The sequence below is a fragment of the Equus asinus genome, chromosome 5, assembly GCF_041296235.1.
Source record: "Equus asinus isolate D_3611 breed Donkey chromosome 5, EquAss-T2T_v2, whole genome shotgun sequence".
Lineage (NCBI taxonomy): Eukaryota > Metazoa > Chordata > Mammalia > Perissodactyla > Equidae > Equus > Equus asinus.
The window spans coordinates 89,998,949-90,022,179 of NC_091794.1; the positions used below are offsets into that span (position 1 = coordinate 89,998,949).

A 23,231-nucleotide genomic window follows, 5' to 3' on the forward strand; every position below is an offset into this window, starting at 1 on the left:
TGGCATTTAGCACGGTGACTGGTACAAGAAAAATACTCAAAAATGTTACCTGTTATCAGCAGACAGTTTTGTCCTGCTCTCAGTAATGCTGGGGTGAACGTCCCTGCGCGTCTGGCTTCTCCCCATTTCAGACTGTTTATTTGGGCCAGATGCCCAGAATTGGGATCCCTGGGTCTGCAGTGTTTTGAGGGGTTGCTTGAGCTTGCTGGTGGAGCCAGGTTCCCGCCTGCCTTGAGTGGAAGCAGCCCACAGCTGCTCTCTCCTCTGGGCCCCATCCTTGACTCTGCGGCATAGCCAGTCATCCCACAGCTTCCCAAACAACTGTCGCCATGGCAACTGGTGCCAGCTGCAGGAGAAGAATGCAGGCTTGGCTGTGACAGGGACAGGCAGGTGGTTGAGGGCGGGGCTGAGTGGGGCAGGGGCAGGCGTGGGTATAGTGCCCAGCTGGTCTGGAGCCCCTTTTGGGGCCCTATCACCTTCTTCTGGAGGCAGCCTGACTCGTGCTGGGGGCAGACAGATGGGTTCAGGGTCAGCCTCTGTTTCTTACTACAGGGCAACTTTAGACACAATGCCTCTTCTCTGAGTCGTAGTTGCTTCTTCTAGGGAATGGGGGCTTCACCTGGGCCTCAGATGGCTGGGAATCTGGTAGGAGAGGCAGGTTGTGGCGTTCTGGCCTGAAATAGAGCCCCTTGGACGGGTGTGAGGAGGTGGGTTGAAGCGCCATTTTCTTCTCTGTCCTGAGCGCCGCAGTGGCCCGTGCAGTCTGGAGCTGCTCTGTGGATGGGACAGCCAGGAACGTGGGGCGAGCAGCTCTGCCAGTGTCCCCTGCTCTACCCATCACAACCAGGGAGGCACACAGCTCCTCGGGCCCCACCTGGGCTCCCAGGCTCAGGTACCCCGTCTGCAGCTCCAGGATGTTAGGAGGTTGGGAGGGAGGAGTGTGTCTTTCCAGGCAGCCTGAGAGTAGCTCTCTTTACTGAGTGCTTGATGTATACCAGGGACTTCACGTGTCATCAGTTCATAGTTAATCCTCACGATAGTGTTAAAAGTCAGTATTAATACCCCTGTTTTGCTGATTGGGAAAACTGACATTCAGAGAAGTTAAGTGACTCATGCAGGGTCACACAGCAAATAAGTGGTAGAGCCACAGTTTGAATCCAGGCCTGTATGACTCCAGAGTTCATGCTCTGAGCCAGGCTGCCAAAGGCCTGGCTAAGGGGTTTGGATTTTTATGGAACTTTATTATAATTTGTTCAACAAGCATGGGAACTCCTCCAGGGATCTCATAGTCCGATGAAGGGAGTCAAACAAATAACCAGAGAATCGAGATAATAGGCCGAATCCTGGCGGACCCTGGATACCCAGATGGCAATTCAGTTTCCATGTATGTGGGATTGGTTTCTGGTCTCCCTATACTCATCTCGTTCAAATTTCTTTCCCTTTGCTAAAGTTATACAATGTTAATTATAATAGCTTATTAATAGTTCTTGATTATCTGGTGAGACAAGTCTCCCAACTTTTTTGTTTTCTGGAGGATCTCTGCTTTTATATTCTTTTGCTCTTTAATATAAATATTACACTCAGCTTGTCAGTTTACACACACACACAAAACCTGTTGGGATTTTGATTGGAAATATACCAAACCTATAAATCAGTTTAAGGAGAATTAACATCTTTACAATATTGAGTCTTTCAATCCATGAACATAGTATTTTCTTCCATTTATTTTGATCATTTTTAATGTCCTTCAGTGAAGTTTTATATTTTCTCATAAAAATTTTGTATATCTTTTTCACATTTAATCCTAAATACTATATCGATATCTATATCTATACATAACTTGTTCTGGAAAATTTCAAATATATGTAAAAGTAGACTGAATTGTAAGCAGGGATTGGCAAGTTATGGCCCGTGGGTTGGCCACCTCACCTGGTTTTGTGAATAAAGTTTTATTGGAACACAGACGTGATTGTTTGCCTACGTATTGTCTCTGGCTCACTTTATGCTACAATGGCAGAGTTGAGTGGTTGCAATAGAGACCATATATTTGGTTTAAAATATTTTCTCTCTGACTCTTTTCAGAAAAGAATACCTGGCCCCTGGCATGAAATCCCTTGTACTCATCACCCAACGCTACCAACCATGTGTTAACTTGCCTAAAAGTTGACAATAACTCCTTAATTTCATCAAACATTCACTCAGTATCCAAATTTCAATAGTCTCACAAAGATAACGTAGTTTATCTTTTTAAAGTAAGGATCTCAATGAAGTCCACATGTTGCAAGTGGTTGATATGCCTTTTAAGCCTCTTTTAACGTATAGGGTCTCTCTCCGTATCTTGTTTTTCCAGCAGTCTGTTTTTTTTTTTTTTTAAAGATTTTATTTTTTCCTTTTTCTCCCCAAAGCCCCCCAGTACATAGTTGTGTATTCTTCGCTGTGGGTTCTTCTAGTTGTGGCATGTGGGATGCCGCCTCAGCGTGGTTTGATGAGCAGTGCCATGTCCGCACCCAGGACTCGAACCAACGAAACACTGGGCCGCCTGCAGCGGAGCGCGCAAACTCAACCACTCGGCCACGGGGCCAGCCCCACCAGCAGTCTGTTTTTGAAGAAGCTAGATTGTCCTGTAGCTTCTTGTGTCCCCATGGTACAGTTAGACCTGTGCCTGTCTTCCGTATTTCCTGTGAACAGGTGATTGAATCTGGAGCTTTGATTAGATTCGGGTTCAAAGTTTAAGGCTTGACCGCTTTACAGGTGGTATTGTGGTCTTTCCATCTGAAGGCACATAGTGTCTTATTGTATTATGTTGTATTTTTTGATGCTATTATAAAATGATAACTTTTAAAAATTGCCGTTTCTAACGGTTGCTAGCAGCCCTGGGGGTCTAGTGGTTGAGATTTGGCGCTTTCATCACTGCGGCCCAGATTCGTTTTCGGTCAGGGAACCACACCACCCGTCTGACTGTTGTCATACTGTGGCGCCTGCATGTTCCTGTGATACTGGAAGTTTTTGCCACCAGTATTTCAAATACCAGCAGGGTCACCCATGGTGGACAGATTTCAGCACAGCTTCCCAACTAGGACGAGGAAGAAGGACCTGGCCACACACTTCTGAAAAATTGGCCATGAAAACCCTGTGAACAGCAGCAGAGCATTGTCTGATAGAGCGCTGGGAGGTGAGAGCATGGTGCAAAAACACTGGGCAGGGCTCCACTCTGCTGTCCACAGGGTCACTAGGAGTGGAATCCACTTGACGGCACTAACAACAAAAACCTGTTGCTAGTGTATAAAAATGCAACTGATTTTGCAGAAATCTTTCTGAACCTTTTAATTAATTCATATAATTTCTCTATTAGGATTTTGTTTTCTATGTAGACAATCATATCATCTGCAAATAATGACAGTTTTATTTCCTGTCCAATTCTTACATCTCCCCCGGCCCCTTTCCTTGTTGTGTGGCTAAGACCTTTAGTATAAGATTGAATAGAAGTGGTGATAGTGGGGACCCTGGTCTTCTTCTGAAGTTTAAAGGGAATGTGGTCATCATTTCACCATGAGAGTGATGTTTGCGATGTTTATACATAGATGCTCTTTATCAAGTGAAGGAAGCTTGCTCTATTCCTGGTTTGCTCATTATTCTGAATGGACAGTATAGTTTAACAAATACGTTTTCTGCATTTTTTAGATAATAATACGCTTTTTATTCTCTAATTTATTAATGTGGTAAATTTAATGAGTTGAGTTTTTAAAATGTCAGTCTTTCATTTCTGAAATAAACTCAACTTGATCATGTTATATCTTTTTTACACTTTCTGAATTCATTATGATAATATTTGGTTTGGAATTTTTGCATTTCTACTGATGAGTTAACTGTCCTGAAATGATTTGTTCTCTTACTATCCTTATGAGATTTTGGTATCAAGGCTTTGCCAGCTTCATAGAATGAATTGAAGAGTGTTTTCTCTTTTTCTGTTTGCCGCAATAATTTGTATGAAATTGGACTTATTTGTTCTTTGAAACTTTGGTAGAATCACTGGTTAAAAAAAATGTCTAGACTGATGTTTTCTTTTCTTCCCTTTTTTTTTTTTTTTTTTGCTGAGGAAGATTCACCCTGAGCTAACATCTATGCCAGTCCTCCTCTATTTTTTTTTCCTGTTGTCAGTTGTATCTTCCCTCTTTTCCTTAATCTTGCCAGAGAATTGTCTATTTTTTTTTAAAGATTTTATTTTTTTCCTTTTTGTCCCCAAAGCCCCCCGGTACATAGTTGTATATTCTTCATTGTGGGTCCTTCTAGTTGTGGCATGTGGGATGCTGCCTCAGCGTGGTTTGATGAGCAGTGCCATGTCCGCGCCCAGGATTTGAACCAACGAAACACTGGGCCGTCTGCAGTGGAGCACGGGAACTTAACCACTTGGCCACGGGGCCAGCCCCGAGAATTGTCTATTTTTTAATAGTCTTTTCAAAGAACTGATTTTTGGTTTTGTTGATCCTCTCCATTGTATGTTTGTTTTGAGTGTCATCTTTCTTTCCACTTCTTCTCGTATTTTATAATATCTTAAAAATTATGCTTAGGGGCCGGCCCCATGGCCAAGTGGTTAAGTTTGCGTGCTCTGCCTTGGGCAGCCCAGGGTTTCACAGGTTTGGATCCCGGGCATGGACATGGCACCGCTCATCAGGCCATGTTGAGGTGGTGTCCCACATGCCACAACTAGAAGGACCCACAACTAAAATATGCAGCTATGTCCTGGGGGGATTGGCAGAGAAAAAGCAGGGGAAAAAATTATGCTTAGTTTATTAATTTTCCCTCTCTTTTCCTTTCTAATAAAGTCATTTAAAGCTAAAAAGGAACCCCTTATCATCATGTTAGCTGCATCCACACACTCTAATATATAGTCTTTCTTATCATCAATTCTCAATATTTCATAATTTTTATTACAATTTATCTTTGACCTATGTGTTATTTAGAAGTGTATTTCTTTATTTCCATTCATATGGATTTCTTTCTTTCTCTCTCATTTTCTGTTGTTGCTTTTTTTAAATAATTTTTTAATTGGGGTCACCTTGGTTTATAACATTATATAAATTTCAGCTGTACATGATTATATTTCAACTTCTGTATAGACTGCTGTTATTGCTTTTTAACTTAATCATATTGTGGTCTGAAAATGTGATCTTTATCTGAGTTTCTGATATGGTAACCACTAGCCACTTGTGTCTATTGAGCACTTGAAATTTGGCTCGTCCGATGGAGACGTACTATAAATGTAAAATGCACGCTGGATTTCAATGACTTAGTACAGGAAAAAAGTTAAAATCTCATTAATAATTTTTTATATTGACTACATGTTGAAATAATATTTTGCATATGTTGCATTAAGTAAAATATTAATTTCACTTGTTTCTTTTTACCTTTTTTTAATGTTGCTACTAGAAAACTTTATGGCTCATGTTTATATTTCTATTGGGCAGTGCTGGTCTAAAAAATACTAATCTTTTGAAATTTGTTGAGATTTGCTTTATAGCCCAGGCTATTCTTAATTTTTATATATGTTCCATGTGTCATTGAAAAGAATATGCATTTTCTAGTTGTTAGAAACCGTGGTCTATATATGTACACAGATTAAGCTTAATTGTTTTCATTAAATCTTCTTTATCCTTACTGATTATTTTGTTAGCTTAGATTTATCAAATGTTAGAGAGACACATTAAAATTTCTTGCTATAATGGTAGATTTTGTCTTTTTTCTTGTAGCTTTGTCAATTCTGGCTTTATATTTTTTGAGATTATGTTATTAGATGCTTATAAATTTATAGAGTTTTTATAGCTTCCTGGTGAAACTGCTTATTATTATGTAGTGAGGTCTTTGCCTCTTAGTATTTTTTGCCTTAAAGTCTGTTTTATCTGATAGTAATGTAGCTACATATCTTTATTTTGGTTAGTATTTGCCCATTCACATATTACTCTATTTTTTTCTCTTAACCTCTTTGCATTGTATTTTATAAATAGGTCTTATAAATATCTTATAAATAATTGGATTTCCTTTTTTTAAAACTCTAATTTTTGTATTTATCTGAAATATTAGTCCATTTACGTTTGTTGTAGTTACCTATTTATTTGAATCTATTCCTACTGTCTTATTTGGTGCTTTGTGTATTTCCTGCATTTTCTATACTTATTCTCCTTTTATTGCCTCCTTTCAGATTGATTATTTTTTCTTATTCCTTTTTATCCCTCTAGTAGTTGGGAAGTTTTCTGTGCCCTCTTTACATTCTTCTGGTGCTATTTTAGAAATTTTAACACAAATACCTGGCTTATCAAACTATAAGGTAGTTACTACTGATACCGGACTGGGTGGAACCCTAGTCCCGAGTTAGACCCAGCCCCTGGTGCGGGTGCTTGACCCCACGCAGGAAAGAATTCAAGAGCATGTCAGGAGAGTTCACAAAGATTTGCTGAGAAAGGAAGATCAGGCTGATCGGGTGAAATACCAATGGGTCAGTCGCTGGGAAAGCAAGCCAAGCTGATGTGGTGGAAACTAGCCGACCAGCTCCCTCAGGCGTTTGGGGTACTGCTGTATAGCTGCTGGGATGGGTTGCTTTATGGGCTTGGAGCTGGTTGATTGGCAGTTGGTATTTGCCTGAGCCTCCCTAGGCACTTGTCTGGTGTTCCCGGAAAAGAGGAAGTGGCTTCACTTGCTGTTGCCAGGGACCCTCTTAGAGGAACTGTTTACTGCATCTTGTCTCACTACCTGTATCTTCCTCTAAATGATATGAGGAGCTTGGAATGCTTTAATTCCAGGCACTCCCTTCCTAATTTATGTGCTGCTGTTATCCAGGCAATTGATCCTATCTTATTTTTTAATCCTACAAATTACACACTGTTACTGTTTCCTATGATCAATGTTTGTTTAGATTTAACAACATATTTATCATTTTCTTTGCTCAGAATTCCTTTTTACATCTCAGCTTTTCTATCTGGCATCATTTTTCCTGCCTTCTGCCTCAGGTTCATCCTTGAATATTGTGTTTATTGAGAAAAATAAAATTATCAAGAAAAACAGTAACTCGTTTTTCTCTGTGATATCTTTATTTTATCCTCATTCTCAAAAAATATTTTGTCAGGGTCCGCATTTGATAGTTATTTTCTTTAAGCACATTGAAGATATTATTCTACTATGGTTTGCCTTCCGTTGCTACTGTTGAGATTAGCTGTTAGTCTAATTGCCATTCCTTTGTAGGTGTCTTGGTGAGAGGCATGATAGTGTGGTGGTTAAAGGTGTGGCCTCTGGAATCAGACTGCCTGGATTTAAGTCTCAGCTCTTTGGTTTACTAGCTGTGTGACACTGGGCAAGCTGACTAACTTCTCTGTGCCTCAGTTTCCTGTTCTGTAAAATGGAGGCACAAATAATGTCAGTACCTAGCTCACAGGGTTGTGGGAAGGATTCAAGGAACTAACATGGAAAGCATTCAGCACAGTGGTGGCACATTTTCAGTGCTATTAAAGCGTTAGCTGTTATTTTTTCTCTTGATGCTTTTGGGATCTCCTTATCATTGGTGTTGAGCCCTTTCACTGTGGTGTGTCTAGGTGTGGATGTACTTTTATTTATCCTGCTTGAAATTCACTGAGCTTTTTGAATCTGTGAATTGTTGCCTTTTATCAATTCCGGAAAATTCTTCGCCATATATCTTCAAATACTGCCTCTGCCCAATGCTCTCTCCTGTCTCCTTCTGGAACTTTAGTTAGATTAATTCGTCCCTTTCACTCTATCCTTTGTGTCTCATTGACTGTGTTTCACTGTCTCTGTGCTGTAAATATTCTAGATAATTTCTTTAAATCTATCTTCTAGTTCACTAACTTATTTCAGCTGTGTCTAATATACTGTTAAACCTGCACATTGTTTTTAATTATTATCATCATCATCATCATATTTTTCCTTTCCAGAAATTGTGTTTGGTTCCCAACCAAATGTGCTTGGTCTCTTCTTATATTTTTTTGCCCTTCACTCATATGTTCGACTTCTCCTTTTATTTCTTTAAACATATTATACATACATATTTGTTTTCTGGTCTTGTAAGTCCAGTACCTAAAGACTTTGCTGGTCTGATTCTGCTCGCCGTTGTTTTGAAGCCTCTTAATGATGGACGGACCCCTGAGACAGGGGCCAGCCAAAAGGTTTTAAACTGGACGGGCTGTTCTTAATCTCTTTCCTGCTTCTGTTCCAGATGTCCCCTGTTTTCTTTTGTCCTGCCTCTTTCTCTACTTTTTTGAAAGGCTGATTCATAGTTAAAAAAAGAAAAAGTGAAATCTCCTTCGCAGCTCCCTGTCCCTTTCCCACTAGGGGCCTCGATTATTAGGTTCTTGTGGATACTTCCAGAGATATTTTATGCAAATTCAAGCAAACACAAATTTAAAAATTCTTTCTCTCTCTTTTTACCACAAATAGCACGGTACACACATTGTTCTGAACTTGTTTTGTAATTTAAAAAATGTAATTCAAAAAATGCTCATCTTGAATAGCATAAATACCCAAGGTCTACAAGTAGAAAAGGAAAGTCCCCCTGGAATTTCATTTCCCAGAGACAACCTCTGTCATGCGTCTATAAATATATATTTACATAAATGGGCTTATGCAACAGATACTGTTCCATAACCTATTTTTTTTTCTTTTTTTTCCAAATAATATGCCTTGACATCTTTCCATGAATCTCTCCACATCTGTCCGTGCTCTCCACATAGCCCAGCAGTTAAGTGGCTGGGCTTTGGATTCAGACAGAACTAGGTTCTAATCCTAGCTCTGCCGCTGAGTAGCTATGGGACTTTTCAGATCCTCTCTGAGCCTCAGTTTCCTCATCTGTAAAATGGGGATAGAAATAGTGCATACCTCATGGTCGTGTTCTGAGACCTTAATAAGATCCCGGATGACGTGCTTCCTCCAGGGCCAGCTACTTGATAAGCCCCTGATGAATGGTAGTTTTGATTATGACTCACCCTTTGTGATGGCTGTTTAGAACCCATAGTGTGATGTGAGATTGTTTATTAACCATTCTCCCTTCCATGGGCATTGGATCGTACTAAAATTTAGTTGTAAATACCAACCCAGTGAACAGTGAACATGCGTCTTTCACCTTTGTGTGAGTATCTCGTGAATTCCCTGCAGTAGGGTCTCTGGGTCCTTTGAATTCTAATCTCTGCCTCCTCTTTCTCTCCGAGGAGGAAACGAGCATGCCCCATGGGGTGAAGCATGTGTGTTACGTACGTTTTCACTTTTTATTCCTGCTCTTCTTGCTCCCTCTCCTCACGTCCAGGGGGGTGGCAGGGGTCTTCTACAGTAGAGACCACCCAAGGCCCCCTGGCCTGTGCTCCTCCAGAGCATTCTAGTGCTCCCTGCTTCCTGTGATGCTAAATCTCAGACTTCTAGTTTCCCCCAAACCTTGGTACCTGGCCATTCATGATAATTCATTTAAGGATTAGTTTTCAGACCTATATGCTTTCAAAACAGTTCCCTGTGGTTTGCAATAAATGAGAAGGATCAAAACATACTTAAAATGGGATAAAAAGCTAAAGAAGCAAGAAAAGGGGGAAGAGAAGGGGAAATCTTGCTACAACAACCTCTCCCTCTCTACCAGTCCTGGAAAGGCACAATTGCTAGGTTCAAAGTTAACACTGAGCTTCCTGGTAGCCAAAGCGAAAAAGGGAGCAGGATAGATTCTATAGCTCATTAGAAGACCAAAAACCATTCTGCACCTTGAAATGGTCCTGAAGGACTTTCTCTCAGGGGCAATAGAGGGGTGATTGATTGGCAGTCTTTCAGAGGGGGTGATGGACCTGTTTGCCATGTGGCTTCTTCAGGGGAGGGGCAAAGAGCAAGTCAGTGACCCCTGAAAAGGAGAATGACAAGAGCTTTAAGGAGGAGAAGGTGCACTCAGAACAGGATCTGCCCACCCTGGTGAGATGCATCTCTAGTCAGGAGATTGAGAAGGGTGTCGGTACAGGGTCCAGTTACTCTGAACCTGGCTGGGAGTGAGAGGATGGGAACAAAGCCAGGCTCCTCTCCTGGGACCGAGGCCAGGCAGTCCACAGACATTTCTTGAACCCTACTTTGTGCCAGGCCTTTTCTAGGCATTGGGTATAGAGTGGGGCCCAAGACACATGTTCCCTGTCCGCATGGAGCTTACAGTCCAGCGGGGGAGAGTGACGTCAACAATCCCAGGTGAGGGGAGCTCTCCGAAGGGCTGCGCCACTGGGTTCTGAAGTGCTCTTCTCCCCCTGCAGCTTGGTTCCGGGGCTATGATCCACCTCCTGGGGGCCATCAGCCGTGGCCAGGCAGGGGGACCACAACCTCCAAAGCTGGAGGTTCTGGAGAACATGATGGAGGTCAGCTCAGCCTCACCCGCCCAGAGGCCCAGAAGGAAGGAAAGGCCCATGGCCCGGGGGCCCACTGGGTGCCAGGTACAGAGCAGGGTCTCTACACAGGTGATGTTGCTTAATCCTGCTGAGAGAGGCACCTTCATAGTGACTCTCAGAGGTGTCACTGCAGCCTAGAAATTTGGTGTGACTTGCTCATGGTCAAGCAGAACATAATAGCCAGACACGGGTTACACCCTACCTGGCTGGTAGCCCGGGGATCTGCAAGCTCTGTCCCCTGCACTACTGAATTCAGGGGCTGGATGGCGGCAAGGGAGGGGCTGGGCCTCCAGCGCATTTGGAGAGGGAGCCCTCACTGACCTTTGTTCTGGGTGGACCAGCGTGTCTTGCCATCCCAAGGCCCTCTAGCGTCTTCCCTCAGGAGGGACAGCCTGGGGCTCGGTGGCCTCTCTGACCCCGTCCGCCATCTGGGAAGTCATTCTCTTCCCTTCAGGGGACCCCCCACCCCCTGCCCCTGCTTCTTCTCCACATCCTCTTCCTCTTGCAGGAGTGTGTTCCTGTTCAGGCCGGTGCTGTGCGTCCAGGGGTGAGTGCTTCTGCCCTGCCGAGTGGCCTCTCTCACTGGAGTACAAGTCAGGGAGAATGGTGGAGTGAGGAGGGGACTGGGGGAAGCAGTGTCCCCCTGGAGCCAGGAGGCTGTCCCAGAGACAGGGCCTCAGTCCTCACCCCTCCCCCACAGTGCGGCCCAGTGGAGGCTGAAGACAGGGAGCCTGGTGAACGAGATGGAGGAGAGGACCCAGGTGAGGGCCAGAGAGGGGGACCCCCAGCCGCCGACTGTCTTCCAGGGACTCCTGGGACTGGAGGGGCACATGCCCTGCTCCTGGCCCCAGCCCCTGCTGAGGACTCTTCTCTGCCCCACAGTCAGTCTGAAGTCCTTCCACAAAGGGTTGAGGGCTGCTGGCTGCCTGGGCTCAGCTCCCAGACAGATATCCCAGACATCCTAGGTCCCTGAGGGCGGTACCCCTCCCTTGTCTGCCAAAGCCCCTCAGCACTGAGTCACCCCTCCCCTTCCCCTGAGCCTCCCATAGGAGCCTGTGATTCTCTTTCCCCACAGCTCAGCTTCAGCCCCAACAGGAGAAGAAACCCCTGGATATTGGGGTACGGGGCACTGTGGTCCGTGCCATGCAGGAGGTGCTGTGGAGTCGGTAAGGCTTGCTCCCTGCTTCCCTGACATCCAGGACATCCTGATGGGCTGCCCTCACATACCACCTCCTCCCAGGGCCCTGCCATGTTCTAAGGGCTTCTGTGTGTATGACTAACCCCATTTTGTAGCTGTGAGGTCACTCGCCCACATGGTGAGCCAGAGAAGAGCTGAAATTTGACATGAGTCTCTCTGACGTCAAGGTCATGCTTTTCCCATTAAGCTGCTGCAGCCCTCAGCGTCTGCTCAGGTCCTTGTGGATGTCACCCGCAGCAAATGCTTTCAGACACAATGAGACTCTGTGCTGGGGGCATCTCAGAGATCTGAGCCCAGAGCTCTTGTTTACTAGGTCCAAAGAGGGCAGGACTTTACAAAGGCCACACAGCAAGTCAGTGGCAGATTCAGGGTTACATCCGGGGCCAGGACTCTGTCCCCTGCTCTGACTGATGTCTTACCCTCCCCTCCACGCATTCCGCAGTTCCACTGGCCAGGGCTGGAGCATAGGGGAGCAGTCAGATCTTGCTTTGCCACTAATCGTGTGGCCTTGGGCAAGCCCCTTATCTATTCTCTGAGCCCGAGTCGCCCCGTCTGTAAATGGAGAATGATACTTCTTGGTCACAGAGTTGGGGTGAGAATAAATGGGTTCATGTGGGAAAATGCTCAGAATAGAAACCGGAGTTGGCCTAGACCGTGCTGCCCACCTGTATCTCCCTCTCGGGATCAGTGCCTGGGTGACCCCACGGGCTCGGTGCCATGGCCCTGCCCTTGACCCCACAGCCTTCAGGAGCTCCCAGACCTGGTGCTGAGTGAGGAGGCGGTGGAGGGCATCGCTGCTGGCATCGAGGCAGCCCTCTTTGACCTGACACAAGCCACCAACTGCCGCTACAAGACCAAGTACCGCAGCCTGCTGTTCAACCTGCGTGACCCCAGGAACCCTGTGAGCCGGGCTTTGGGCTTGGCCACGCCCCTCCTCAGCGGCCCTGGCAGGATGTTGGGGTGGGGGCTCTCGGAGCCGTGTGGTGCAGCCCCTGCCCTTGCCCCTGCAGGACCTGTTTCTCAAAGTGGTCCATGGAGACGTCACCCCCCAGGGCCTGGTGCAAATGAGCTCGATCCAGCTGGCCCCCCAGAGGCTGGCCCACTGGCGGGACCAGGAGGAGAAAAGGGTGAGCTGTTGGATCAACTCCGGATAGGCAACGGGACATGGGAGGGAGGCAGCTGGCCTGAGGATGGAGCAGGGAGAGACAGAGACAGAGCAGAGTGAGGAGGAAGGCGGTAAGACAGGGGAGCATAGACAGATAGAAACATAGAAGCAAGGGAATAGAAGGAAGGAGCAGGCAGACAGGGAGAGAGAGTAAGAGAGACTCTCCCCATAAAAAAAAAATAAAAAGAAGGAAAAGAGGCTGAGATGAAAGGGATTGGAGATGGAGAACTCGGTAGAGAGGTGACACCCTGAGAGGGGTTGTCTTCCACTTGCTTTTCTATGGAGCTGGGCTGGAGGGGGTGGGCTGGGATGATGGTCCGGAGTCTGGAGTCCAGGATTGTCATCTGCCATTGGGGGGGGGTAGACCCTGTGGGGTGCCCCTGTCCCCATCCCAGCCTCAGAAGCCCCAGAAAAGGCTAGAAGTCTTCCTGATCCCCCAGGCTGGGTGAGGGACCCCACGGCCCCTGGACTTCTCAGTTACACCCCCATATACCCCATGGGTCTCTCTCTGCCTGGGAATTGCTCAGGGGCAGGGAAGGTGGGCACTGAGCGAGCTTTGGGGATGCTTGTTTAATGGTTGTTGGTGGCCCAGTGAGAAACCAGTGACCTAGGGAGTAGGCCATGGGATGGGTGGGGTGCTAAGGCCCCTGTTCTGGGAGACACTGGGCTGATTGGAATAAATAACTAGAACCCATTAGGTGAAGCCGTCCACTGTAGGCTGAGCTTCTGTCCAGACATTGGACCAGGGAGCAGGACCAGCTACATAATTTGTGGGGCCAGCGCAGAATGAAAATGTGGGGCCCTTTGTTCAACAACCATTAAGAATTTCAAGGAGCCGGCTCCATGGCTGAGTGGTTAAGTTCGTGTGCTCCACTTCGGTGAGGGCTTTGCTGGGTGCGGATCCCGGGTGGAGACGTGGCCCCATTCATGAGGCCACGCTGCGGCGGCATCCCACACAGCACAACCAGAGGCCCTCACAACTAGAATCTACAACTATGTGCTGGGGGGCTTTAGGGAGAAGAAGAAAAAAACACCAAAAGATTGGTACAGATGTTAACTCAGGTGCCAATCTTAAAAAGAAAAAAGAATTTCAGGGTGATGACAGCATTAAGCACCAGGCCCCCGTCCATGAAGCCAGCCGTGCTGGGGGGAGAGGACCTCTGTCCTCCCGGGTTGTTAGAAAGGGAGAGACAGGCTTTCAGGAAACATTTCAGATGGGATGACATTGACTAATGGTAAGAATCACAAGTAGCATTTATTATGAGCCAGGCTCCGGGCGAAGCACTCTACATACACTGTTTAATATCAGGCTCTTAATTGAATTCCTAGAGAACAGATAAACTGAGGCTAAGAGCAGTGAAGTCCTTGCCCAAGCCCACACTACTTTGTGGGTCTTTATTAATGGCCCAGGTGGCGCTCCGGGGTCTGTACTCTGTTGACTGCACCATGCTCTTCCCAGGATAGAAGGTGAAGGGCAGGCGGAAGCAGAATTGACTTGCTGGTGAAGGCGAAGTTCAAGAAGGCTTCCTGGAGGAGGCAGGGCTTGAGGTGGAGGGTGAAGGAGTAGCATATGGAGAGGCAGGTCTGAGGGTGGAGGTGAGAATGAGCGAAGCTAAAGTGTGGAGGAGAGGAAGGCCTCATGGAAGGGGAACCAAAGGAGGGGACTTGTGGGAGGAAAGTGAGCACTTGGGCTCTTGGTGGCCAGAGACCCCCAAACCCCAGCTGAATTTGGGCTGCTCCGCCCCCTCAGGGCCTGGAGATCATTGAGCAGCAACAGAAGGAGCCGTGCCAGCTCCCGGCCTCCAAACTGACCCACAAGGGTGAAGTTGAGATCCTGCGGGACGCGGACCAGATGTTGACCCTGGAGGACCTGGTGGTAAGTGGGAGCCTGACCTGGTGCAGGGCAGAGCCAGCGCCCAGAGATCCCACTCCTCACCTCACCAGCTCTGTGGCCCTGGGCAAGTCACCTGCCTACTCTGAAGCCCACCGTCTTCATTGTAAAGCAGGGTAATGACCAGGTGAGCATGGTGCAAGCCAGCTTCCAGCACAGGGCCTGTCACTGCCTCTCAGTGCTGGGCCCCCCCTTTTGGCCTAACCCCAAGGCACCCTGTGTGAGTGGTAGTAAATGCCATCACTGCTGTTCCCCCCAACCTCAGACATGGCGACTGGATCTCTGTTGGGAAGTGGGAGGGCCACACTGTTTGAGGCAGTGACTTTTCTGGATGTAAAGAAGACAGACCTGCCCTATTCAGTGGAAGGTGGAAGGACTTAGGGGTGCTCCAGGTGGAGAGCCACCAGAGCCCAGGGCAGATGGTCCAGTCTTCTCTTGTTGCTGGGCATCTGCTCCATCCTCATGTCCATCTTTTTTTTTTTTTATCTTCCCAAAGCCCCAGTACATAGTTGTACATCCTAGTTGTAGGTTCTTCTAGTTTTTCTATCAGGGACACCTGCCACAGCATGGCTTGATGGGCAGTGTGTAGGTCCACACCCAGGATCCAAACCGGCAAACCCCGGGCCACCGAAGCAGAGCGTGCGAACTTAACCACTTGGCCACGAGGCCAGCCCCCTCATGTCCATCTTGCACATGACCTGGCATGGGGGCTCAGCAGCCCTCGTGCCAGTGAACCCATCAGCTCAACCTCCTGCAGCCAATGAGAACTCCCTCTTGGCTCACTTCAGTCACACTCGGAAGAAGGCCGCTCTGGTTTTGGTTGGGTGTTCCACAGGTCACACGTTCACCCCAGTCTAACCAGTGGTGCGTCGAGGATCGGGGAGTGTGGGGCTGGCCCCCTGAGCCATGCTCACTGGGAAAATGGCAGTGAACGTGACACAAAAATCCCTGCTCCCCTCACCCAACATCCAAGTCAACAACCAGGAGAACCACTGCCTGTGCAAAGAGGAGCCCTAAGGCGGGGTGGCTGCTCCCCACCCCAAACCAGGCTGTATTCCCTGAGGAAATTGAATGTAAGTGTAACGGGAGGAGCTAAGAAGATGGGGAGAGAAGCCCCTGCCCAAGAGAGAGAAAGAGAGAGTGTGGCAGAGTAGGAGAGGGCAACGTCGCACACAGGAGTAATCTTTATTTCTTATTGAACACCTACCGTGTGCCCCTTTTACAAACAGTGCCCCTTCCAGCCTCACGATGACCTATGAGGCAGGTGATGCCCATTTCCTAGGTGAGGAACCTGAAGCCATTCACCCAAGGTCACTTGGTTGGCAGTGGTGGATTTGAACCCAGGCTGTCTGACCTCAAAGCCAGGGCCTTGGCACTGCTCTGCAGGTGGTTTATCAGACCAGAGTAGAGTTTCAGCATCTTCTTAAATCTTCCTAAAGCAATGTTTGTTTTGGGTTTAAAGCTGTTTGTATTATGAAGAAAAAAGGTGATTTGGCAATGGGCATGAGTCTTAAAAATATTCTTTCTTTTTGATTTGGTCATCTGCTTCTAGAACTTGTCCTAAGGTGATAATTGGAAGTTTAGGAAAATGCTTTCTGTGCAAGGATGGCATCAGTACTGTCAGTAATAGTGAGAGCTCGGGAACAACCCAGTTGTCTAGCCGCAGAGGCCCCGCGAACGCCACAGTCCACCCCATCGGTGTGTGTCTACAGGGACTATATACCATGGCAAATGCCTCTGCTGTAACTCATGGACAGAATGAGAATACGAGGTTGAATATTTAATCCCAGTGATTTTAGTCAAAGGAGCCCCAAAACTCTGTGTATAGAAAAAATATTACAAAGGAATACCAGAATATCGACAGTTGTCTCTGAGTGGTCAGACAAGGGGGGATTTTTTTTTTTAATTTTCAAATTTTTGGTACTTTCCAAATTTTTTTAACAAGTTCGTAGTACTTTTGTAAGAAAAGAATAAATTATTTGGAAAAATAAAAACACATCCCTGAGGCTGCCTACTCATGGAGGGCTGCTGACTTCCCCACTCGCCTTCCCCATCCACCCCTCTCTCCTCCTGCGCCTCCCAGGGACCCGTGGTGTCCAAAGATTGCAGCCCACTGGCCCTGTCTGCCACGTCAAAGGACAACACGGAGCAGCATGAGGACCCCACGGAGCAGCATCCGGACACCACGGAGCAGCATGAGCACCACTTCCTAGACCCCAGCTGCCGCATCTGCATGGGTTGGGGGAGACACAAGAGTGGAGCAGGGTGGTGGGCAGGCCGGACCGTGGGGTTCAGCAGCAACAGGGATTTGTGGCCTGGGGAGAAGGTGGCAGGGTGGGGATGCCTGTGCCCCAGGTCCCCTCAAAAAGACCCTGGTCCAAACCCTGGTTCTGAAGCCCTGGGCTGGCTTCAGCCAAGCTGCCTCCCCCTGTTCAGCTCCTGTCGCTGCTGTTTGCAGACTGGGAGCCTTCGTGTGAGCTGCCAGGCTCCTTCAAAGCCACCAGCAGGTTGGGGGACAGTGTCTTCCAGAGAGCCCCAAGCCCAGCCCCTGTGTCCTCTCCAGAGGTGCCCCAAATTGAGGAGAAGCCTCCCACGGAGTCCCAGGACAGGTGGGCTGGAGGCAAGGAGGGGGTCAACCTGGCATGGTCAGTGGGGGAGGCCACCTGCTCGGGCAGCAGACAAAGCTCCAGCTTTTCTTTCCATATGCTGGGGCAAATCCTCCCTCTTTTGTGAGTCTCAGTTTCCCCATCTGTGCAATGGAACTAACCATCCCAGCCTAGTGGTTCCTCCCACTGCACGAGGCTATCCTTGGCCCAGTGTTCCAGCACCCACCACGGGGACACAGGACCTGCTCTGAAACGTAAGGAGGTGCCGGGAGAAGTGCTGATGACCTGCTCTGCCTGGCCCTGTCCCTCTGTCACTCCCTCTAGGCTCCAGGTGTCTACTGGTCCCACAAAGGCCCTGCCCAGCCAGCCGCCTTGGGAAGGGACTCTGGACATGTTCTCCATCAAGCGGTTCAGGGCCAAGGCCCAGCTGGTCTCAGGACACAGCTGTCAGCTCATCATGGTACTCCTGCCTTGCTCACCAGGGACTCCCTCACACACTGATCAGCCCAGTCAGCTACTTATACCCCTATTCACTCATTCATTCATTCATTCTTTTACTCGGTCATTCTAAAACAAGTCATTGGTCCCCTCTTCATGCCTGGCTCTGTGCTAGGCATGGGGCGAATGAGATGCCAGCCCCACTCCTGCAGAGACACACATGGGTAAAGGACTCCCTGTAACCCAAGGCACAAAGCAAGAAGGGGCCAGGAGAGGAGTCTGGTACCTCCCTGGCCCAGAGGAGGGTTTTAGGAGTGATTGTTGAATGACTGAATGATCAGCTAAAGTGTTGGATGAGGGTGGGAGGTTAGAGGAGGGAGTCACGGGCTTCTGAGAAGTTGTAGATTGGTCAGGACAGGCTGTAGGCTTCCAGGGGCAAGGGCTTCCTGGGCAACCACTGGGGTCCTGATATAGTGCCTGCCCATCCTCTTTGCCACAGTCTGTGGCTTCTGGGTGGCTGGTATTGAGTCTGCCCTAAGTGGGTGGGAAGCAGGGAGGCTGACTGGCCATCCTACCTGCCCCCAGGCCCTGCCCGAGGTGATCCGCTCAGCAGGCTGCATCCCCCCCAACACTGTCTGGGACCTTCTGGCCAGCATCTGCCCAGCCAAGGCCAAGGTAACCGCCCACCCCTGGGCACCACCTCCTCTCCTAGTGCCATATCCCCAGCCCTGTGCCCCCTCTCTACCTCTGGAGCAGAGGCCTGGGGTAGGATATCCAAGGCTAGTTCCCATTGTGACTGCAGACTCACTGTGCGACCCTGGGCAAGTCCCTCTGGAAAGTGGGGACATACTTCCTCACAGGGTTCTCAGAGGTTTAGACGAGACCAGGGGTGTTCACAGGAGCAAAGGGTGACCACTCCTAAAGGTGCTCTCTTCCTGCAACCGCAGGACGTCTGTGTGGTCAGACTGTGCCCACACGGAGCTCGGGACACCCAGAATTGCCGCCTGCTCTACTCCTACCTCAACAATAAGCAAAGCCACGGGCTGGCCGCTGTGGAGCACGTCGGGGTGGTCCTGCTGCCCCTGCCTGCCTTCCAGCCCTTGCCCACCAGACTTCGCCGTCTGGGAGGCCCAGGTGAGTGCCCTGATGCCCATACATGCCCCTCACTTGACAGGGCATGGTTGACACCGTCTCCGTGTCTCCATGGAGGCAGGCAGGCCTCAGAAGGGACTCCTGACACAGGTCAATGTGATAATAACGAGAACAGCTCATACTTGTATATGGCTTACTACCTACCAGACAGTGTTCTGAAAGCTGTACTTCTGTTAATTCATTTAGTCCTCAAAATAACTGCTCAGAATGGTACTATAAGTTTCTTCATTTCACCGATGAGGAACCTGAGGTGGGGAGAAAGCATGAGCCCAGAGTCACACAGCCAGTCCGTAGCAGAGCCGGGCTTCCCAGCCAGGCAGCATGGCTGTGGCAACTGGGCGCCCAGCCACACACTGTACTGCCTCTCCAGTTAGGCACCCTGAATAGAAACGCATGGGACGGCCGCATTTGACCCGGACACAGCAGCACAGAGGCAGGCCCCACAAACAGTTAACTGAAAGCCTCCCTAAGACAGGAAGGAGGGATGTTTTCACCGCAGCTGTCCTGGGCCAAGCTTGGCCTTTGTGTGTGGGTGCCCTCCAGGGTGTGGCTCTGGGAAAATGCCTGGTGGGGGTGGGCATCCAGGGGTGGCCTGTACCCATTCCTGAGCAGAGTGCTTGGCCTTTCTGGGCTGCCTCTCCTGGGGACAATGTGGTAGACTCTGAATCCATATGGTCTTGAGATCCAACTATCCATGCCCCACCCTCAGCCTTTCCTATGCTGAGAGCAAAATCTTCCGAGACAGGCTCCCCCTCCCACTTACTTGTCCCAGCATCTCAGGGGCCCCATCTCACTGCTGGAAAGCGCTTCTTGGGGTTTGACCTCCAGACCTCCGGCCGCAGCCAGAATGCAGCTTCTGGGGACTATGCGTTCTCTCCTGCCAGGCCTCTGGTCTCTCCCCTCCTCTTTCCCCAGGCCTGGAAGTCACTCACTCAAGCCTGTTGCTGGTTGTGCTGCTTCCCAAGGCAGGGCTTCCAGACACGGCAGAGTCCAGCCTCTTGTGGGGGAAGGTTCGCAAGGTGGTCTCCTTCAACAGAAAAGTGGAGACGAGATACTACCAGCCGGAGGATAGGAGGCCGCATGTGGCCCTGAAGCGCTCCCGTCCCCATGGGGGTGTCCTGCGCCAGAGCCAGGGCAAAGGCAGCCTGGCACCAAAGGGAATTTGTGCTTGGGAGAGGCCCCCCAGAGGCAGGGGGAGACTGTGGGGAGAGCCTGAGACCTGGGAGGGTTGTGGGCAAGGGCGGTGGCCCCCAGAACCAGGCTGGTGCCACTCTGGGCATCCCTATTCAACAGCACCAGCTGGCCATGGCCAGCATCTCCACAGGGCCTCTTGTCCCCACCAAGCCCTGCTTCAGCATCTCGAATCCTTGGTGACCATAAGCCACCAGCTCCAAGCCTCACTGAGGTCTTCAGGCCAGGCACTCCTTCTCCCACCCCCTGCCCAGCCCCCTGCAGCCCCTGGAATTCTTGGCCTCCTCTGCCAGCCCCCTGCAGCTCCAGAGCCCCCTGGCCCAGCCCCTGATTCCTCTTTGGACCCTACAGATGGAGCTGGCTCTGTGTGTCTCCTCCCTGGAGAGGCCTGACCCCAATTACCCACCAGGAGAGGGGCTCTGATTCCCTCACCAGTGCTGAACCGTGAGCTGTTCCAGAGAGAGAGACAGGGGCCAAGGAAGGGGAGGGTCAGCTGTGTGAGTTTCCTGTTCTGCAGTCTGCTTGGTGTTGATTTTTGGTTCAATAAAGAATTTGGCAAAGTTGAGACTGCATCTGCTGACTGGTCAGGAGAGACACTGGGCCGGCTAGGTGTGGGTTAGGATGGGTGTGTTTGTGAGTTTGTGTGCACAGATGTAGCAGAGCTAAAGTGCTGGGAATGGAGCAGGCAGCCTTTTACAATTGCTGGTCTGAGGTCCTGAACCATCACTGTGTCCTGCTGTGCCCCAGGGCACAGTGGTTGCGTTGGTGGGTTCTGGAAACATTTTGCAAGTATTCTGAACTAAAAGGAAGAAGAGGTAACGGGAGATAGGGCAGGACTAGGGTGGGGTAGAGAGAGAAATGAGGCTTTTGAAGGGGCATGGACACCTAGAGATTTTTAGGGAGAAAAAAGTGAGCAAGTTGCAATGGTTTTTAAATTTTTCAGTTACCAAGATTTTTGCCTTTGGATAGTTCGGGGGGCACCACCGTATTCCCTATGTGTCTCTGTGTCTGTGCATCTGTGAGGGTCTCTGTGTGTGCATGTGCCTGTGAGCATGTGTGTGTGTACATGTGTGTGTGTCTGATTGCATGTCCGTGTGTTGGGTCTCAGGAAGTTGGGAGATCCATATAGTATGACTCCTCTCTACGCCTTGCCAACTGCCGGAGACTGATACTGGAGAAAGCCCAGGCTGTGGGCCTGGGGCGTGGACATTCAGGGTGGGAATGGAGGCTGGTGTTAGGGCTGACTGTGCTGCTCTGCCTGGGGCCTGGAATGAGCTCTTAACAGCAGCCACAATTGTAAAGCACCTCAGTGTGGGGTGTACCTTGGGAGAGTTGAGTCTGGGGAGTGACCCCGGGAACTAGCTGCCCGCTGGCTGCCTAACCCAGCACGGAGAAGCAGGGCCTGGCTTGGAGAAGAGAACTTTTGACAGGACCCCTCCCTTCACCCCTTCCTCTCCCCTCCCCGGGTCTGAAGGGATGTACCCCTGCCCACTCCTTCTCAAAGTCTGCCGGTGTCCTAGCCTCTCCTTGCGCCGTGCTGGACTGGGAAGGATGGGCCGTTGGTTTTCGGGGCCGTCCCTCTTCTCTGCCCCTTGAGCTTTGCTGCTGCCCTACCCAAAGCCGACAGCAGAGGGGGCCCTCGGCCTTGGGATGGAGGTCGGGGCTGGCCCGACTGGAGGCCTAGCTGGGGGGCGCGGGGGGGTGTGGGATTTTAGCTGAAGCGATCAGAAGCGGGGGCAGGGGTGGGGTGCGGGGTGGGACAGGGAGAGGGGACTGGACAGGGAAGGGGGCGGAGCTCCTTCGGGAACTTTTCCTGCTCGGAAGGGCTTGTGAGCGCCACAGCCTCGGTGCTATATGTAAATAACACAAATTACTGTGCAACCTACAGCTGGATTCTGAGTCGGGGACTTGGGTCATTTTCCTAGGGTAGTTGGGGCAGGTTGGGGGAGACAGCTGTGTACCCCCTCCCTCCAGGCCCAGGGCTTCCACCCAGGGAGACGGGAGAGGGTTTGCTGCCTCCCCGGGGCACTCAGGGAAGAACAAGCTCTGTACTCTGTGCTGGGACTTCCCTTCGGAGCTTCAGTTTTCCTGTCTGTAAATGGGGATCATAGTGGGGCCCTCGAGCACCTCGCCCCGAGGAGAGGGCTATAGGTGGACCCCGAAATCCTGCTGCTTGTTTCGAGGCTGAGCGCAGGACAACATGACCTCCATCCACCTTTTGGCGTTAGTCCACAAGCCCCAAGCCTTTCTTTTGGCAGAGGAGGCTAGGAACGCGGATTAGGCGAACTGTTGCTAGGAGGCGTGGCCAGCGGTTGCTAGGTTCGAGGGGCGTTGCTAGGCAACGCTGGGCGGGGCTCACGTTGCTAGGCCTGAGTAGGAGTCTCCAGGGACCCTAAGGGCCACGTAGCTCGCCTCGGTTGTAGTAGAAGGCGCCCCACGACGCTGCTCTCCCTGCGGCTTTCTCCGGGCCTCAGCTTTCCCCGGGCTGGACACCGCCTCCGAGGGTCCTTCCGCTCCACACCCTCCGCAACTCCGTGATCCTCTGGGCTCGGAAGCGAGGAACCCTGGGTCTTTGTGCACGTGTCCATGCGCTTGCTTGTGCGGTGAGGGGAAGGAGAGGGTCGCTTTGGGGTTTCCATAGCAACCGCTCCTGTGTCACCCCTTTGCTCCCAAGGTTTGAGCCGATTCTTGTACAAATTTACATATATCTGCATGTCATTAACATAGAGGCGGGGCCGAACTTGTTTTGGCAAAGATCCCTGGACAATTCCCTTTGCTTCTGTCTCATCCCGCCTGATGGGCACGTGGGCTGTGCATGCGTGAGTGTTTTGCTTATTAATATTCCCAGATTTGGGGTGGGTGGGTAAACTGTAATAGTGACCACGGGTTCCAGGCACCCCGATCACCTTATTGAACCATTGGCATGAATCTGTCCAGGTACCCCTGACCAAAGACACACAGCCTCCGCAGGCAATGACAGACCTGATTGGAATCCCAATTCTGTCCTTTCTCTTCTGTCTTGCCTTAGGCAAGTTTAGTTCCCTCTCTATGGCTCAGTTTCTTTCTCTGTAAATGGGGATACTAATCTCTAACTCGTCAGATTATGTGAGGGTTCAATGAGATGCCACTTTTGCATACACTTATTGCTGTTTCTGGCACACAGTAGGCGCTCAGTGGTAGCTCCCTCCCT

General features: G+C 49.8%; 1 protein-coding gene across 4 annotated transcripts; it reads left to right on the top strand.

The window, feature by feature from the left end:
- The first annotated feature begins 10,295 nt into the window (after positions 1-10,295).
- Positions 10,296-20,600, top strand: LOC106829018 (SPOC domain-containing protein 1). Of its 4 annotated transcripts, none has more exons than XM_070510465.1 (13): positions 10,296-10,445; positions 10,909-10,947; positions 11,101-11,161; positions 11,476-11,566; positions 12,340-12,499; positions 12,609-12,725; positions 14,514-14,639; positions 16,738-16,891; positions 17,113-17,263; positions 17,585-17,720; positions 18,284-18,373; positions 18,646-18,832; positions 19,820-20,600. In XM_070510465.1, exons 1-13 carry the CDS (start codon positions 10,362-10,364, stop codon positions 20,431-20,433), a joined length of 2,010 nt encoding a protein of 669 aa, XP_070366566.1. In that variant the 5' UTR covers positions 10,296-10,361; the 3' UTR covers positions 20,434-20,600. The 4 variants fall into 4 exon arrangements, with proteins under 4 accessions (XP_070366566.1, XP_070366565.1, XP_070366568.1 ...); XM_070510464.1 differs by having other exon boundaries at positions 10,300-10,445; positions 19,766-20,600; XM_070510467.1 differs by lacking the exon at positions 11,101-11,161 and having other exon boundaries at positions 10,305-10,445; positions 19,766-20,600.
- The last annotated feature ends 2,631 nt before the right edge of the window (positions 20,601-23,231 follow it).

Excerpts from the sequence above, each read along its gene's own strand:
- LOC106829018 (XM_070510464.1), top strand. The coding sequence starts at position 10,362 with ATGATGGAGGTCAGCTCAGCCTCACCCGCCCAGAGGCCCAGAAGGAAG. Across the intron at positions 18,374-18,645 it reads TCTGCCCAGCCAAGGCCAAG|GACGTCTGTGTGGTCAGACT; the intron begins GTAACCGCCCAC and ends CTGCAACCGCAG. Across the intron at positions 18,833-19,765 it reads TCGCCGTCTGGGAGGCCCAG|GCCTGGAAGTCACTCACTCA; the intron begins GTGAGTGCCCTG and ends CTCTTTCCCCAG.